Consider the following 19540-nt stretch of genomic DNA (forward strand, 5'->3'; position numbering starts at 1 on the left):
TATCAATAAAACACGACATATCAAGTTGCAGTAAGACTACGCACCTCTCCATGTATTAAGGCTGAGCAAGGCAGTCCAGGATGAGGAATAGGGGCCCAAAAGCCAGTCAAAGAGTCAGAGATAGCCCCTCCACTCACTATTAGGAGTCTCACATGAATGCCAAGCTACACAACCATAACATATGTGCAGAGGGCCTAGATCAGTTCCGTACAGGCTCCCTGGTTGTTGGTTCAGACTCTGTGAGCTCCTGTCAGCCCAGGTTAATTGATTCTGTGGGTTTTCTTGTAATGTCCTTAACCCCTCTGCGTTTTGGTAGGCCTCCTGCATTAGTGACAGATTGTGTTGGACTGTTGGAATTTTGGATGAGTAGGGTCAATAGGAGTGTAAGCCAATAGCACATGGGCTCACCCTCTAGTAATGGAATGTATTTATTGCCCAGGCCAAGATCAAGCAAAAGCTTCGGGAGATTGAAGAGAATCAGAAACGGATCGAGAAGCTAGAGGAGTATATTACCACTAGCAAGTATGTGGCTCTGCAATCCTCTCTTCTCCTTCCACATCTCTTTTACGTTTATCCTGTTCCTCTTCAGGCAGGTCTACCAGAGTCCTTCAGTCCCAGATTATCTCACCACACAGGCTAACTCTTGTATTCTCTTACTTGACAGACAGTCCCTGGAGGAGCAGAAGAAGCTGGAGGGAGAATTGACAGAGGAAGTGGAGATGGCCAAGCGTCGTATTGATGAGATCAATAAGGAGCTGAACCAGGTGATGGAGCAGTTGGGGGATGCGCGTATTGACCGCCAGGAGAGCAGTCGCCAGCAGCGAAAAGCAGAGATAATGGAGAGCATCAAGCGTCTCTACCCTGGTTCTGTGGTAAGACTGGAAGGGACTCTTTCTAAGCACGTATTGAGACTCACTGTCAACCTTGTCAGTCAGCCTGTGTTATGTGATAGACTGTCTATGGGGAGACATGATACCTAGATCTACTCACCTCAGCCAGGGAACCCACTGCAGAACGTATCACCAAAAGCACACTCCAGTGGTGGGTGACACCTCACAAGAGTAACAACCCTGGAGCTCTTGGCACAGCTTTCAGACAGCTCAGCAGTTAAGAACCTCTTATCTCTGCCTGTCTGTCAGAGACTCCTCCTCCAGCAGCTCTTTACTTGTACAAAGCTGAGAACGGTCTTCTAGAAACTTAGAGGTTTCCACTTTCCCAGACCTGAACCTGAAGTGTCTACCTCCCGAGTCTCATGAGGCTCCTCCTCCCTGGAGGGAGTGCCAGTGGAAAGGAGACTGCTGAAGAACACTATGGAGACAGAATAGCTAGTCTTACTTTTATCCAGGAAAATGGAAACTCAGCTAAAAATGTCCTACCCAAACAGCTTGGACTGGAGAGGTGGTTCAGAGTTAAGACCATGTCTACTTTTCCATAGGACCTGAATTCAGTTCCCAGCAACCATGTGGTAAGTCCCAGTCTCTGTGACTTCAGTCCCAGGGAATCTGACACCCTCTTCTGGCCTACGTGGATGCTAGTTACACACACACAGCTACATGTAGACAAAACACATACATATAAAATAAAAAAGAAATTGAAAAAGAAAAGAAGCAAAGCTTGTGAGAGAACTGCTGTTCATGCTCAATTTATCCTTTTTTTTCCAATTTAAAAATTTGATTTACTGGGGGCTGGGGAGGTGGCTCAATGATTAAGAGCAGTTCCTGCCCTTTCAGAGGACCTAACATAACAGGTGGCTCACAGCTGCCTATAGCTACAGCTCTAGAGGATCCCATGCCTCTGGCCTTTGAGGGCTTGGGCATGTACATGCAAACACATACACATAATTACAAATAATAAAAATAAAAAAGTTAATGTGTGTGTGTGTATTTGTGAGTATATGTGCCACAAGAATGGATCCAGCTTTTTTGAGACAGGGTCTCGTGTTGACTTTTGCCTTTTTTTTTTTTAAAGATTTATGTGTATGATTGTTTTGCCTTCATGTATGTATGTATCCCACATGCATGTCTGGTGCTTGCAATGTTCAGTAGTCATCAGTCCCTTGGAACTAGTTACAGATGGTTGTGAGCCACTACATGGGTGGTGCTCTTAACAACCGAGGCGTCTCTGAACCATTATGGTGGTTTTTCTGCTGTATATGCCAGGATAGCTAGCCCACAAGCTTCCTGGGCTTCTCCTGCTTCTACTTCCCATATCCTCGTAGGAACCATTAGGATTATGGACGCTGTGTGCTACCATGTCCTATTTTATGTGGGTTCTGGGGTTCACACTTAGGTCCTAACTCCACATGGCGAGTGCTTTACCCACTGAGACATCTCCCTAGCTCAATCATGGGCTCTTTTCATTACAATTGCATCTTCCTGATGGCTTTGTCTTGCCACATCCATTCCTCTTGGGGAGTGGGAGGGACAACCAACGAAGGTTTTGGAGGTGGGCAGACATGGGCTAGGAATTGTCCTTCAAAGAAGTAGCTTTGTGTAATTTTCTATAGGGGTTCCATTGGCGTGTGCTAACTGGGCCATTGGCTGTTAGGGAACTCCCCGGCTTTATCAAATCTTTGACCTCTTGGCCTAATTCTGAGTTCCTAGGTGCCCTGAATTGTTATTCTTCTGTATTATCCTGTCCTTGAGTGCAACTTAGTTTGGTTCTATAAATACACACTGATCATTCCTATAGGTACTGCTAGGGAAGTACTTACTCTTTTTAATCTCATGGTTCTTAAGGAACCATGCTTGATTTTAGGGGTGGAGGAAGGGATCTAGTAAAAGTTATTTACTTTATTGGGTGCTTGTAAGAATTTGAGATAATGTATATAAGATATCTATCAGTGTTTGTTAGGTAATGGTCTATGAAGTGATGAAAGTCTTTGAAAAATGAGTATACATTCAGATGTGACTGCCTGAAGCTGGCACAGTGACTTTGGAGCCAGAGTAGGGTTTTCTTTCCTATATAGTATGGGGTCTGCTCTGTGAGATAGGATAAAACCAAAGTAGTCCTCCTACTCTCACACAGCCAATAAACAAAGCCCATACATCGATCCTGATACCAGATGTGTGTGTTCAGGAGTTCCCGCACTCCCAAAGTTCTCCAATAGACTATCTGTGTGTCCTATAATCCAGTTCTGGCACTATCTGGACATAGCATCAGATAGATACCATAGGTTAAGGACTCAGTCCCATAAGATGGCCTTTCACTTCAGACTGCAATTGCAAGCCTAGACTGACCTGTGGTTCTGACCATCTGATTGAAAATTAGGTTTCCATGACCTACTCCATTGGTTAATTTGCTAGTTTCTCGTGGTTTTTGGGAAGACACATTTACTCTGTGTGTGTGTCTGTATGTCTGTGTCTGTCTGTCTGTCTGACAGCACATGTGTGAAGTCAGAGGACAGTTTGCGGAAGTCAGTTCTCTCCTTCCACAGTGTGTGTTCCAGGAATTGAACTCATGTCATCAGTCTTCTTGGCAAGTGCCCTACGTACTGAGCCTTTTCTTGAGTTATGTAGAAGCTCCCTGAATCAATCAGTCAATTAATTTTGAGGCAAGGTCTCACTGTATATGCTACCAGCTGGCCTGGAACTCATGTAGACCAAGCTGTCCTTGAACTCAGAAAGATCTGCCTGCCTCTGCTTCCTGAGTCCAGGGACTAATGACTGGCATGAATAACCACACCCTGTTGTAGGTTGTTGTTTGGCACTTTTTGGGGGGCCCCGCCACCCAGCTCCCAAACACTCTTCCTTATGAATGCCCAGCCTTAGCTTAGCTTAGTTCCTAGCCAGCTTTTCTTAAATTAACCTGTCTATCTTTTGCCTCTGGGCTTTTCCCATTCTCTTATTTTTGTAAATTCTTACTCTGTAGCTGGGTGGCTGGCCCCTGGAGTCCCCCTCCTCTGGCTGCTACCTCTTTTTCCTCCCAGATTTTTCCCTCTATATATGCTCTCTGCCTGCTGGCCCGGCATATCCTTTCTCCTGCCTTGTTATTGGCCAGTTCTTTATTAAACTATCAGGTGTTTTACACAGACATAGTAACACAGCTTCACAGAGTTAAACAAATACAACATAAACAAAAGTATCACACCTTAATATTCTGCTACAGCACCCAGCATGAACATAGAACTTTCAAGGTTTTTGTTGTCTTTTTAAGTTTATTTTAATTTTAATTGTTTGGGTGGGGGTGTGTGTATCTGTGTTTCCATTTGTGGGTTTATACTTGTGAGTGAGGGTACCCGAGGAGGCTAAAAGAGGATATCAGATCCTTTGGAGCTGGAGTTACAGGTGGTTGTGAGCCACCTGACACGAATACTCAGAACTGAGCTCAGGTTCTCTCCTAGAGCAGCAAGCTGATTCATTTCTCTAGTCCTGAACTTTTGAGTTTTTATGGGGGGAGGGGGGTTCATAGGCACAACAAATTAAATCATTGGCTACTGATGATTAACTCAACTTTTAGTCCTCTTTTCCTCTTAGGTGTGGGACAGGGGACTAGAAGGCCTGATCTTCTTCTAATCCTGCCTCAGTCTCTGTAATGACTAGCTCTCACAGGAAAGTCACCTAGGAGTAGTCAGTGATCAGTCAAGTCATTATGACTGTAGATTTTGGAACTGTGTCAGGAACCTCAATCTACGGCTAAATGTAGTTCATAATATCACAGTCCTCCCTTGATCTTTGAACACAAATCTTTTACATCAAAACAACCATAAGTCAAAAGATAAACTGGTGGAGCTGGAAAGTGACCTTGGTTCAATTCCCAGCACCCACATGGCAGCTCACAACTGTCTAGGGGATCCAACACCCTCACACAGACATACATGTAGGCAAAACACCAATGTTCATAAAAAATAAAAAAGGAATCATTTAAAAAATTTTAAAAAGATACACTGGCATATTACTATAATTCCATTCAGTTATCAGTTAATAAGTAACCAGTGTAAAGCTGGGTGCCATGGTGCCTATCTTTATTATTAGCAGTTGAGAGGCAGAGGTAGGAGGATCGTGAGTTTGAAGCCAACCTGTGCTACATAAGGAGATCCAGAATAGTTCCAGCTAAATAATGAGACCATGTTTCAAAAACAGAAAAATTAACTAGTGTATCGTACTCAAAATTGTCTTCTAGGGTGAGGCTGTTAAGGCTTGTGGCCTTTCGGTCAGTCTTGTCTGATTCCAAAAACAGTCTTAGGAAACCTGTGGCTTTACACTTTAAGCCTCCAATAGAATTGATCCTAGAGACAATGTGATGTCTTTCTTGGAGCTGCTTCTGAGGTGTTAATTGGGTCTTCTATCATGTAACCTGTTTATTCAGTCCTTAATCCTCCTTTAACCAAACTTCTGTCTTTGGAAGGAACATTAGAATTGACCACTCTACTGGTCTAAATTGCTTATAGCCATGCAAGTCTAACAAGTGCCTCCCCTCAGTCCATTCCCGTTTTAGTGGTATTATACAGGTGCAAAAATAGAGGACCGACTTCACAAATAAGCAGCATAGTTGCATTCATTGTTCCTTATACGGAGTTTTATCTTGCCCTTCTTTGTGAACTAGTAATTGGGATTCCTAAGCCTTACGCTTCAGTTTTCCCTTCTTCCTTTACTCAGTATGGCCGCCTCATTGACCTCTGCCAGCCTACACAAAAGAAGTATCAGATTGCTGTGACCAAGGTTTTAGGAAAGAACATGGATGCTATTATTGTGGACTCAGAGAAGACAGGTCGGGATTGTATTCAGTATATCAAGGAGCAACGTGGAGAGCCTGAGACCTTCTTGCCTCTTGACTACCTGGAGGTAAGGCTTGTGTGTGTGTGTGTGTGTGTGTGTGTGTGTGTGTGTGTAGGTGTGTGTGGGTGTGGGTGTGGGAGGAGGGGAGGTGGGAGTAGCGGCAGCGGCAGGCAAGACAGTGTTGAGGGGCCCCTCACCTTGGCTTTATGTATTCTGTTGCTTCATAAGATTCTTCACACAGGTCAAACCTACAGATGAGAAACTCCGGGAGCTGAAGGGGGCCAAGCTAGTGATTGATGTGATTCGCTATGAACCACCTCACATCAAAAAAGCTCTGCAGTATGCTTGTGGCAATGCCCTTGTTTGTGACAATGTGGAGGATGCCCGACGCATTGCCTTTGGAGGTCACCAACGCCACAAGGTATGGCCCCCTTTTCCCAGGTTGGAGCTGGACAGGCACAGTACTGGAGGGTCCTGTTTTCGCCATCTCTTCCACCTCTTCTCTCACTGTTGTAGACAGTGGCACTGGATGGAACCCTGTTCCAGAAGTCAGGAGTTATCTCTGGTGGGGCCAGTGATCTCAAGGCAAAGGCACGACGCTGGGATGAGAAAGCAGTAGACAAGCTGAAAGAAAAAAAAGAACGCTTGACAGAGGAGCTGAAAGTAAGCGACAAGGAACTGGTTCTTAGGAGTAAGGTTCCTGAGCTCAGGTTGGCCACTTACCACGTGGCCCTTTTCTCTTGTCCTCTTTAGGAGCAGATGAAGGCCAAACGGAAAGAGGCGGAACTGCGGCAGGTGCAGTCCCAGGCCCATGGGCTACAAATGAGGCTGAAGTACTCACAGAGTGACCTAGAGCAGACCAAGACTAGGCATCTTGCCCTGAATCTCCAGGTAGGGCCTGACCCTCAGCCCTGGTGTTCTCCAAGGCCTTCTCAGGTTGCACTGAGGCGGGGAATGACCACTTTGCTTCCGTTCTGTTCAGGATAGCATAGCTGAGTCAAGACACTGGGCTGGGGTGGGAGGTGAGGGTCCAGATCTTCTGTCAGCTGTATTGATCCCGTTAAGCAACTTACTTACCTTCTCTTTGTCACTTTTCTCATCTTCATGTACCAAATGGAAATGATTTCTATTTTGTGTGATTATTACAAAGATGGAACGTGTGAATGAATATCTATGAAGTTCTTAGAACAGTGGGCACTCAGTAAATGTTAGATACTGTTATTAATGCAGTTCATTCAATAAATATTAGAATTTCTTCTTTTTTTGTTTTGTTTTGTTTTTCCAGACAGGGTTTCTCTGTGTAGTTTTGGTGCCTGTCCTGGATCTCGCTCTATAGACCAGGCTGGCCTCGAACTCACAGAGATCTGCCTGCCTCTGCCTCTCGAGTTGCTGGGATTAAAGGTGTGCACCACTGCCGCCTGGCAATATTGGGATTTCTAAAAGTCAGTTGAGAGTGAGCAACAGGGCCAGTGTAGTGGCATATGCCTATGGTCCCAGTACATTGGAGGCTGATATGGAGATTAGAGAATTCAAGGCCACTCTGAGCTATATAGTGGGATCATATCTCAGGGGAAAAAAACAGACAGGTAAACAAAAACAGTGAGTTATAAGAATTTCAGTGTCTGGATTGGGTATATTAATGTATTCTTTCGTAATTCTACATTTTCCCAGTTTACTCAAACTAGAAGTGTTACATAATACCTAGATTCACCTTCTTCTGAAAAACAGTCCAACTTCTAAAATATATTTGGCCCAGGGGTTATCAATAAGGGATTGTGAACCTACAACTAATGATGTTTACTGTGTGCCTAGCTTTATGGATTAAAGGTTTTATAATTTGACTGGGATATTGGTGCTAAATCAAGCTTTCTCAGTGGTTGCTGACCATGGGGCTGGTACTGGCAAGGAAGTTCTTTTCCTCCACAGATTCTAGTCTCTTGTCTTTCAACCTCTTGTCTGTAGGAAAAGTCTAAGCTGGAGAGTGAGCTGGCCAACTTTGGACCTCGCATTAATGATATCAAGAGAATCATCCAGAGTCGAGAAAGGGAAATGAAAGACTTGAAGGAGAAGATGAACCAGGTTGGTAGAGGGTGGGCATGTTTATCAGAACAAGACTAGGTTTGGAAGTAGGACTTTAAGCAATAATGCCTCTGCCCTCCCTGCCTTTTCCCTCAGGTGGAAGATGAGGTGTTTGAAGAGTTTTGTCGGGAGATTGGTGTGCGCAACATCCGAGAATTTGAGGAAGAGAAGGTGAAGCGGCAGAATGAGATTGCCAAGAAGCGGTAAGTGAAAGTAGTATTATAAGGTATTGGGATGCATGCCTGCAGCCTTGAAAGTCATGTGTGTCCTCGGGCAGTAACCAGTTCTTAGAACCATACCAACTTACTGGAGGGGGTAAAAGTGCCAGCTTTAAATCCGCTTTACCTGTATTAAAATCATTACCTTGAACAATAGTTTTATAAAATGAGACAATAGTGCCTATCTTGGGGGCATTGTGGGGAGGATTAGATGAAATAATCGTTGTGAATTATTCAGCAGAATAAGTAGCACCTACAAAGAGCAATAAACATTACCATTTTTAATGTTTCACCATTATCCTTGTGTGTTGGAAGTTAGGAATGAAAAGAAGAGGTTCTAGGCTGGAGGAATAACCAGAAAAGAAAGAAGCCTGTCCCTTATTTTCTTGTCTAGTGTATTATACTGTTTCTAACTTTGATTTTTAAGATGCAGTCTCCCCTGGCAGCACAGGCCGCCTCACCTTAGTGCATTCATGGCCTATGTGCACTCAGTCAGTCAGTCAGTCAATCTTGTTTGGTTTGGTTTTTTTCAGATAGTCTTGCTTGGAACCCTGGTTGGTCTGGTACTTACTATGCAACCCAGGCTGGCTTAGAACTTAGCAATAATCCTGCCTCAACCTCCCCAATGCTGGGATCACAGGCATGTGCCATTAATGTCTCACTTTAAAAGTCTTTTTGAATATCTACTTTGTACTAGGTTTTCTTGTGCTAGATATTGGAGGAGGTAAGGGAGATGGAGGTGAGGCAGATGAACATGATATAGTCACCATTGAAGGAGGTCATACCCTGGACCCTGGGTCTCAGTTAAGAGTTCATCTAGAGGCATACATCTAGTGGCATATGCCTGTAATCCTGTACTCAGGATTCCAAGTTCAAGGCCAGCCTTGAACTTAACAAGACCCTGCCTCTGAATACAGTAAAAAAGAAAGTGCTGAAAGTGTTATTCAGTGGTAGAATACTTGCCTTTAGTATGTATGAGGCCCTGGGCTTCAGCCCTTAGTGCTACCTTTTTCTACAGTAATAGTCATTGCTTTCCTACTGCAAGCTAGGTTCAAAGAATAGAAAATTGAATTGGGTGCTGTTTTTCCCCTCAGTGAACTTACAGAGTTCTTGAGGAAAAGGTAGATGATGAATTTCAGGATAGTATGGTTGGTAAATAAAGAGGAAAATTTCAAGAAGACAAGAAACCTAGTTAAAAAAAAATGGGTCAAAGAAAGAAGAGTTTGAATCTTTGTAAACTGTAGGAATTGTTTGATTCCTGCATTAGAGAAATGCCAATTAAAATAACATAGTAGTATTTGCTGAAAATAAGATGTCTTCTTTAGTATATGGAGGTACACATACACATTTAGTCGCTCTGTGGGTGTATGTCCCAGAGAATCTTGTTACAGGATCCAAAGAGATTTGAGGGTTGTTCATTTGCACATAATCTGTATTATTGAGTTGTATTGGTGACAATACAGATGGCCGCCATTGTGGTGAAAGTTTGAATTAAATGTGATAAACATAGACTATGAAGTACTGTGGAGCAGTCCAAACAAGAATAGATCTATAGGCAGTAACACAGATAACTAACTTAGAAATCTGCTATGGATTGGAAAACTGAATGGGATAGATAATGTGGTGCATTTGTATAAATTTTAAAACATTTTGTAAGGATGTGCATTTTTTTTTTTCGTTTTTCGAGACAGGGTTTCTCTGTGTAGCTTTGTGCCTTTCCTGGGACTCGCTTGGTAGCCCAGGCTGGCCTCGAACTCACAGAGATCCACCTGGCTCTGCCTCCCAAGTGCTGGGATTAAAGGCGTGCGCCACCACCGCCCGGCAGGATGTGCATTTTTTAAAAGACTTGTGTGTGTGTGTGTGTGTGTGTGTGTGTGTGTGAGAGAGAGAGAGAGAGAGAGAGAGAGAGAGAGAGAGAGAGAGAGAGAGAGAGAGAGAGAGAAAGAGTGAGAGTGAGAGTGAGAATATGCCATATGTGTGCTAGCACCCACAAAGCCAGAAGGTGGTGTCAAATTCCCTGGAATTGGCATTACAGGTGGTTGTGGGCCCGGGAACCGAACTCAGGTCTTCTGGAAGAGCAAAGTGCTTTTAAGCACTGAGCTGTCTCCCTAGCCCAGGATGTGTGTCGCTTTGAGATATGTAGTCACAGTAAGGGGAGATAATGGGAGTAGAAATCAAAGGTGAGTAAAGGAGAGAAGGAAAGGGTTTTGCATAGAGAGTAATGACAAATCTATTATCAACTGTGACATTTGACTAGTGCAACTCATCTGAAATTCAAAAAGGAAAGAGCCAACCATATGTTACAGAAACTTAGAACCTGCCATGAACTATCAGGAAAGGCATTAAAAGAACAAGGAGTGGTGAATTAGAGATCTGAGGAGTGAGTAGGATTTAGCCAGCTAAGCAGGGACAAAAAGGAGTTCCAGCCAGGAAGAACAACATGCTTAGCGGTGTGACAGAGCATGCCTTGTTCTGAATACTAAGTAGTTTTGAATGCCTGGCACATACAGACCGGGGCAGGAGGAAGGCAGAAAGGTCAGTAGGGGCCAGATCACCAAGGGCTTTATGAGTCATACGTAGGAGATTGGCCTCAAAATTACATACCTTCAAATTGTAGAGTTAATTACATTCCATTTGGATTATAGTGACTAATAGGTTTAAGCTGCTAGCATGACATCTGGCAGCATCTATCTCACTACATTGAGGATTGGTGGGGCAGCTGGAAGCTAGCCCTGCTTGGCTGCTAGTGTCTATATGCTGTTAATGTACTTTGAGTTTCTGAAGAGGTAAGGGAAAGGACAATAGCAAAATAGCAGGAATTCAGTTCAGTGTTTTCTTAATCTTCTTATATTACCAAAGATGTGCCCCTTGGGAGCTTCTAAAATCTTGGGGCAGAGCTTAGGATGCTAGAAAGAATTGAAACCCTTGGGTAAAAATGAGCTGATTACAGTATATTCTTCACATTGATGATGATAGCTAAAATATACTGAGTGGTTACTTTATACATATTAACTCAATTAGAAAATCTACAGATGAGGAATCTGCAATATAGAGAATATAACTGAGATTGCACTACGTCCAGGTGGAGGAATTGGCATATCAGCTCTATAAGTCCACTCCATTATACTGCAGTGATGACATTATAGGAAAGAGCATGGGTTCTGGTGGTAGACGTGGATTCCAGTCTCATGAGATATTTGCTTAGCTGTTACCTTTGTGGCCTTGGGGAAAGTTTTTTTTTTTTTAAACCTCTTAGCCTAAGTTTCCTGTGTAAATTAAGGGTATTAATGCCTAGTTAATGGGAGTTGTGGAGTAGAGAAATAGAGATAATCTTTGTGAAGTGCATAGAAGCTTGATAAAGCTCATAACTGTTTTTAGATGAACCTTTGTTTTCTTTTCTTTTCTATGTCTCCTAGTAAATTGAGAAGGTGCTGGAGTCTCTGGTGACTAAAGAGGGGATAGATGGAATTTGGCTTAGATTCCTCTGTCTTTAGAGTTGCAGCTTCTGGGCACAGTTTGTTGTACATGTGAGTGGATGAAGCTATGCTGACTGAGATTCAGCAGCATCTGAGAGGCCCTGAGCGCTAAGTCTAGTTCCTCTTTCTTTCTACAGCTTGGAATTTGAGAATCAGAAGACTCGCTTGGGCATCCAGTTGGATTTTGAGAAGAACCAGCTGAAGGAAGATCAGGATAAAGTACACATGTGGGAGCAGACAGTAAAAAAGGATGAAAATGAGATAGAAAAGCTTAAGAAGGTAAGGAAGGAGAAAGGGAAAAGACAAGGGGAAAATTGGAATACATATGATGCATACAGGTATAATACCTATAATTTCTACAGTTTTCATTTAATGAAAAACACCAAGACCTTAACAGGGGAGAAATGCGTATGTGACATAAACATTCCAAAAGATTGAAATAGCTCACAAACATAAATAATTTAGTTTTTTTTCCAGGAATCAACGAAATACAAATGAAAGTAGCATTGGGTATACTTTATTTTCTATCATTTAACGATTTGTGGTTTATATCTGTATGGGGTATATGCACATGAGTGCAGGTGCCCATGGAGGCCAGAGGCCTGGGAAACCCTAGAGCTGGAATTACAAGCAGTTGTGACTGCCTAATGTGGGATCCCTAATCTTGGATCCCCTTGGAGCTGGAGTTACCGATAGTGTTTTGAGCTACCTGGTGTCGGTACTGAGAATTGAACTCAGGTCTTTTGAAGAGCAGTGCACCCCCTTAACCACTGAGTCATCTCTCTAGCCTCACACTATCCAAAAATTAAAACCAAAACATTTCTCAGTACCTCATATGGCGCAGGAGACCAGTATTCTTATATAACATTCCAACATCTATCAAAAAGCTTCACAATGTGCCCTCTAACTCAGTAATACCTGAGGAGGTAATCTAGAGTGTTAGCAAAGCTTTGTGCAAACACATTGATGTTTATTATAAACATTTATTATAAACCTTATTTATAGTTCTAAGTTGGAGACTACCCAATGCCCCTGGGAAAGTAGGAATTTAGAAAATTATATGGCATTATGTACATACATAATTTAGTGGTCTTTAAACTTTAGTAACATACAGATCTCATTTAAAGCAAAAGTATTTTCCAAGATAGCCAAGCCAGAGCTTCTTAAATCCTGTTATTACTTAAATATAAAAATGAGAGTTTATGCTGGGTGTGGTGGCACACGCCTTTAATCCCAGGCAGAGGCAGGAGGATCTCTGTGAGTTCAAGGCCAGCCTGGTCTAAATAGTTCCAGGACAACCAAGGCTATGTAGAGAGACCCTATCTCAAAAAAAAGGGTGTACATTTGTAATGCCTAACCAAAAGCCAAGACAAACTTACCAATTAAATGCTAGCAAAATGAATAAAATTTGGATTTTTGAAAAGGGTGACTTGTACTTTTAATAGATATTAGAGGAAAATGACTTAGAGAAGGTCAGTAATTGTTTCAGCCTTTAATCTGTTAGAACTCTGTCCTAAAAACCTCAACTGATAATTTTCATATTTTTGATCAACAGATGATCTCACCAACCAGCTGAGTGTACCATAGGGTGCTTTCATTATTTCATACATCCAGTATTTGATAAAAACAAGAAATTGGATCAGTATAGGTTAAATGCCTGGCTGGCAACCAAAGCTAATCTCTAAATATTCATTTTAGTCTTTAGCTCTTCTACTTTGTCAACAGAAGCTTTTATGCATTTTCCTTAGTGGTTCTACTGATTCCACTTAGCCTTGCCTTTGAGGTCTAATGGACCAGAGTTGAGTTGCTCTGTGTTTATGTTGCCCACAGCCACTTGTTTGTAGTGACTGTAGATGAACAGCATTTCATCATCTGCTCGCGTCATCTTGAGGTGTATAATACCCTCAACAGCTTTCTCAGATTTAGCCTGAAACATGCTGGTGGGGGTTTAAGGATTTCTGAGAGCCCACAAAGAAGGTGAGGAGCTGGAAGGCAGCCATGAAAGAACAGGCTGGCAAGTACCATTAGAGGCATAGCTCCAAGTGTCTCGACCCTAAATCAGATTAGCCACATAAATTGAGTGCAGCAGATGATGTTTTACTGACACACAGCCATCTCATGGTATGACTATGCTAGTGTCTGCTGCAATCATGCTGTTTGGCATGTGTGTGTCACTGTGTTTTGTGTGGTGACTTTTCCTTATATTTTTTTCTGTTTAAATCACTGTGCAACCCTTGTTCCTTATAGCAGTCCTTCCTGAGACGATTTGGTTCTCTTGGTTTGAAAATATCACTTTACTTTTGTATACCTGTATTTGTTGCTTTTGTATTTCTTCATTAACCCTTTGTGATCTAGAATAGTGTTACTGGAATCTTACATACACTTCCAGATTAGCTAGTAAAATAATGGGACAGGACTAAATTTACATCTGGATGCTCCAAGATAGTGTAGTTATGTGACGTTTTACTTCACTTTGAATAGTTGTTGGTTAGCAGAAAGAAGTCAGAATAGTACAGCCTTCATTTGATACTCACAGGAGATGGTTTCTAGGAACCTCTACCCCCAGCACCAGAATGCCAATCTCTTGTATAAAATGGTGCATTATTTGTCTGTAAATATGCATGTAACATGAATTGCTAAATGGTCTTACAATAAAAAACCTGGAGCCAGATATTGGGGTAAAAGCTGAAAGATCAGAGAGACAAAGAAACAAGCCACAGCTACTTCTCACCTTGCCAACTCCATGAATCCTCTGACCGAATGTCTCTGAGTCCTCAGCCGAACGGGGTCCAGCCAAAAAGGGCCTCTATCCGAAAAGCGCTTCCCACTGAAAAGACCTCAGCTGAAAAGCTTTAGTTCTGTCTCCTCATGCCTTATATGCCTTTCTCCGCCCAGCCATCTTACTTACTTCCTAGTGCTGGGATTAAAGGCGTGTGTGCTTCTCAAATACTGGTGGCAGAGCCATGAGATCTCAAGTGCTGGGATTAAAGGCTTGTGATTCCCAAGTACTGGGATTAAAGGTGTGTACCACCACTGCCTGGCTCTGTTCCTCTCCTAGACTGAATCATCTCATGTAGCCCAGTGTGGCCTTGAACTCCCAGAGATCCAGATGGATCTACGTTTAATCTAGTGGCTTGTTCTGTTCTCTGATCTTCAGGCAAATTGTATTAGGTACACAATATATCACCACATATGCACATCCTCTTGAATGCTTTAAATCATCTCTGTATCATATCTAATGCAATATAAGTAGTTGTTATACTTTATGATTTAGAGAATAACAAAAATATCTAAACATTCAGTACATTTAAAAACAAAAAACAAAACAACAGAGTCTCACTATGTATCCCTGGATGGTTAGAACTATGTAGACTAGGCTGGCCTCAAACTCACAGACATCCAATTGCCTCTGCTTCCTGAGTGCTGGGACTAAAGGTGTGTGCCACCACACCTGGCATAGTACAGTTTTTAGCCAAATGCCGATGTTCCAGTGAACCCATGTATACAAAAATCAGTGTATATAGAAGGCTGACTGTCAAAGAACTCTCCTCCATGAAAATTTATCAGTTATTGAGTTGCCATAGTTTGCTTTAGCATTCTATATGTTCATTATTTTTTATGTTATTTGAGAATTAAATTCCAGATGCATTTTTTTTCTTTTTTCTTTTGTGTGTGTGTGTGTGTGTGTGAGAGAGAGAGACAGAGAGACAGAGAGACAGAGAGAGACATGGTTTCATGTATCCTATGCTGGCCTCAAACTCAATACATAGCCTCCACATGCTGAGATTATAGGCATGTAGCATCGCTCAGTTTTATGCAGTGCTAGGGATCAAATCCTTGGCTTTGTGCATGAGGCAAACACTCTACCAACTGAGCCACATCACCAGCCCAACATGTCTCCCTTAATAAGATTGTTTTTAAAGATTAAAGGGGGAAAGAAAGAAAGAATTTTCTTTGAAAAAATGAAAATGTGGGCTAGGGAGATAGCCCAGCAGTTAAGAATGTGAACTGTTCTCCCACTTGACCAAGGTTCAGTTTTTAGCACCCACATCAGGTGGCTCTAGGGAGATCTGATGCCCTCTTCACACATACAAGTAAAGAAAAAACATTTTTTTTAATTTCAAACTAGAACATTTTTTTTTTTTTTTTTTTTTTTTTTGGTTTTTCGAGACAGGGTTTCTCTGTATAGCTTTGCGCCTTTCCTGGAACTCACTCTGTAGTCCAGGCTGGCCTCGAACTCACAGAGATCCGCCTGGCTCTGCCTCCCGAGTGCTGGGATTAAAGGCGTGCGCCACCACCGCCCGGCTTTCAAACTAGAACATTTTATGTAAGGCTGTAATTCTTTGTTTTGTTGACCACTCCCAATCCTAGTCTCTTGCTCTTTCTAGTGGTAATCCCAGGTTAGTGTCTATTCAAAAAATATACTGTATTGCTTGTATAAGTTTAAATATACAAATGTGAGAACTGGGGAGATGATCCATTGGTAAAGAGCTCGCTGTGCAAGCATGAGTTCAGTTCCCCATCACTTACAGAAAAAGCTGAATATAATGATATACTCTTGTAATCCCAGTGCTGGGGAGGCAGACACAAGAGGACCCCTGGACTTGCTAGGTAGCTAATCTAACAGTATGAGTGCTAGGTTTGCTGAGAGACTTTGTCTTAAAAAATAAGGTGGAAGGGCTTGAGAGATGGCTTGGCAGTTAAGAGTGCATACTGGCCTGGTGGCATACGCCTTTAATCCTAGCAGTCCTGAGGCAGAGGCAGGTGAATCTCTGAGTTTGAGGCCAGCCTGGTCTACAGAGCAAGTTCCAGGACAGCCAGGATTGTTATATAGAGAAATCTTGTCTTAAACCCCCCCCCCCAAAAAAAGTGCATACCGCCCGTTTAGAGGGCCTGAGTTTGGTTCCCAGCACCCAGGTTACATGGCTCCCAACTGTCTATAACTTCACCTCCAAGGCATCCAATGACTTTGGCCTCCTTAAGCACCTGCACTCACAGGAACATACTCAACATACATAAATAAACATAATTAAAAATAAAGCAAATCTTAAAAAAAAAGATTGTGGAAGACACTTGATATAAATAAACTTGTGGCATATACATGCATATGAGTGAGCATGTACACACACCACGTACATAAAGGAAAAATAAATACAAATATTATGCTGTATATGACAAAAGTTTTGATTTGGGAAAATGCTTAAAAATAAAACATTGAGCTGGGTGGTGGTGGCACATGCCTTAAACCCTAGCACTTGGGAGGAGAGGCAGGTGGATCTCTGAGTTCAAGGCCAGCCTGGTCTACAGAGTGAGTTCCAGAAAAGCCAGGGATACATAATACATAGAGAAAAATCCTGTCTCACAACCAAAAAAAAGAAGGAAAAAAACCCATTGATTATGATATAAAGTTAAAATCTAATTTCAACCCTAAAGTTGTTTGTAAAGGGAGGAAATATGCTAGAATGTTAGTTGTTCGTTTTTGGCTGGTGGGATTACAAGTGAATCTCCCATTCTTTCCCCTTTATTTTTCCTTAGTTTGAACTCTTCCCTTTTTTAAGAAAAATTTTTATTCATTTTACCTACCAATCACAGATTCCTCTCTTCCCTCCTCCTGCCCCTTCAGGCTCCCCCCCCCCCCACCTCCCCCTCTATAACAGACAATTTATATAATTGTAGTTGCAGAAGGCAACCAGATGATTTAGGAAAGGATAAAAGAAGTCTGAGGAGTTGTGTGAAAACAGATCAAAAGTGACACACAACTCCAACAAACTGCCTATTGGGAAGGGTGGCGCAAAAGAAGGTTCCAAGATGAAAGCTTCTCTTCTTGCTTTATTCTCCTGCTGGGACCAGGAGGAACAAAGACACATGAAGATAATAGATGAGACCATGGCTCAGCTACAAGACCTTAAGAATCAGCACCTGGCCAAAAAATCAGAAGTGAATGACAAGAACCACGAGATGGAAGAGATTCGCAAGAAGCTCGGGGGTGCCAACAAGTGAGTGGATTCCAGCTTGGGATGGGAGGAAGTAGGTAAAGCAGGTGGCCTTCCAGATTTGGGTCTTAACATAGCTACCTGGACCTTTTTAGGGAAATGACTCATTTACAGAAGGAGGTGACAGCCATTGAGACCAAGCTTGAACAGAAGCGCAGTGACCGCCACAACCTGCTACAGGCCTGTAAGATGCAGGACATCAAATTGCCACTGTCAAAGGGTACCATGGATGATATTAGTCAGGAAGAAGTGAGTATGATGGTGGGTGGTGGGAGTGAGCTCTCAACAACTAACCGGAGACGGGAGATGAGAAATGGCTGCGAAGGGCAGGCAACAGCTAGGACCAAAGGCAGAGAGTTGTGAGGGATGTAAAGATGGATGCAAAAGGATGCGGCACGGTGGAGGTAGTGAAGTCAGGCTTTGTTAGGAGAGGAACATTGACTTGAGTGGCCAGAAAGACAATGAAGGGATTCATTCATCTTAAGGACTTGAGCTCTTAGCTCTGTCAAGTACTGAACATTGGTAGGAGTGAGAACTGAGGAACATTAGGCAAGAGCAGAGGAAGATGGGAAACTGGAGGACCTGAGGAGACTTAGCTTAGCTGCAGTGAGGGAAGTTGGCCAGAAGAGGGTTGGGTAGAGGACGTCAGCAATGCAGAGGTATGGAAGTTTAGGTGGAGGAAAAGGAACAACATCAGAGAGGCTGAGGCATTTTATCAATTAGAAGTGAAAGATGCTAATGAGGAGTGGAGAATTGTAACCGAGGAACTCTTCGCAGATCGCCTTTCAGTTTAATTCAGTAAAGTATTTTGAACACTAGTATTCCAGACACTGGTAGGCCGTGACATAACCATTCATAACCTGAACTATAGCTCTGCTAGCTGGGCATTGTCCTCACATTAGAAATGAAGAAACCTGATGAGGGGTAGAGCCCAGTTTTCAATTTGGACCTTCCTCTTGGCCTCTGCCTCAGTGTCATCTAGCATCAAAGACATAGAAAGCTTCAAAGGAACCCCTAATCTCTAGAGGGATCCAGATGGTCAGTCTGCTCCATCTGCCTCTCCCCCCATCTCAACATTGCAGGGTAGCTCCCAGGGAGAGGAGTCAGTGAGTGGGTCCCAGAAAACATCCAGTATCTATGCTCGAGAGGCCCTCATCGAGATCGACTACGGTGACCTGTGTGAGGATCTAAAGGTAAGAACTCTGGCTAGGAGGCATTGGCATCTTCTCAGCTGTCTCAGGAGAGGTTAACCTATGTGGGGCAAATGAAGTCTGGCTAAAAAGGAAAGAACTGGCTAGGAAAGGATGACTGAGTCAGGAGCCTCTTGCACCCTCAGTTGCCCGTATCCCTACATGGATGTATGCATCTATGTATGTACGTATGTATGCACTAGCCTAAGCCCAAGTGCACACAGAATTGAAAAAAAACAACCTGTGCAGTAAACAGGTAGGCCTTAGGTGCTTCTCAGGGCTCTGCCCCAGGTACTGTCCTCCCTTACCATTGTGATTATCTTCTCTGTCCTCACCCCAGCTGGCATCTCTACACTTGGTCCCACAGCTTACGTCAGACTCCAGCTTTCTTCCCCAGATCTTCTTCAGTGCCTCTCACATGCTCAGATACAAAAATCTAAGCTTCATTCTTGACTTTCCCCCCACTTACTCTGCATGATTGATTAATTAGCAAAGTCTATCAATTTTGCGTCCTAAATGTGTTGAGGATTCTGCCTTGCTTGCTCGTTGTTGCTGTATCAGCTCTCCAGTGAAGGCCACTGTCACTTCACACAGGTTCCTATAGGAACTAGTCTCCAAGAAATATTCTGCTTTGTAGTCCATTCCTCATTATTATGTCCATGGAAATCTCTTTATTTTTTTAAATTTATGGATAATTTCAAATATACATAGAAGTAAGGAAAATAGTATAATTAATACCAGGCACCAGTCACCCATCTTCAGCAGTTAGTAATGTATGGTCAATCTTGATTTTTATAACCCCCACCGTGGGACTATTTTAAAGCAAATTTGAAGCATTGTTGTGTTCATAATTACCCCAGCATGCAT

The 19540-nt window shown here is 42.7% G+C and overlaps 1 protein-coding gene across 3 annotated transcripts in view; it reads left to right on the forward strand.

Moving 5' to 3' along the window:
* Positions 1 to 19540, forward strand: part of Smc1a (structural maintenance of chromosomes 1A) — a 45998-nt gene that overhangs the window by 12462 nt on the left and 13996 nt on the right. For all 3 annotated transcript variants that reach the window (XM_052760109.1, XM_052760213.1, XM_052760154.1), the window contains 12 exons: positions 440 to 522; positions 665 to 872; positions 5598 to 5783; positions 5959 to 6138; positions 6234 to 6380; positions 6471 to 6608; positions 7680 to 7796; positions 7893 to 7999; positions 11628 to 11769; positions 17341 to 17486; positions 17579 to 17732; positions 18566 to 18676. In XM_052760109.1, the coding sequence (XP_052616069.1) occupies positions 440 to 522; positions 665 to 872; positions 5598 to 5783; positions 5959 to 6138; positions 6234 to 6380; positions 6471 to 6608; positions 7680 to 7796; positions 7893 to 7999; positions 11628 to 11769; positions 17341 to 17486; positions 17579 to 17732; positions 18566 to 18676 (1719 nt within the window). The remainder of the gene's footprint in view (positions 1 to 439; positions 523 to 664; positions 873 to 5597; positions 5784 to 5958; positions 6139 to 6233; positions 6381 to 6470; positions 6609 to 7679; positions 7797 to 7892; positions 8000 to 11627; positions 11770 to 17340; positions 17487 to 17578; positions 17733 to 18565; positions 18677 to 19540) is intronic.

This window comes from Peromyscus californicus, unplaced genomic scaffold (assembly GCF_007827085.1).
Source record: "Peromyscus californicus insignis strain IS unplaced genomic scaffold, ASM782708v3 Scaffold_10__1_contigs__length_136768540, whole genome shotgun sequence".
NCBI classification, from domain to species: Eukaryota; Metazoa; Chordata; class Mammalia; order Rodentia; family Cricetidae; genus Peromyscus; species Peromyscus californicus.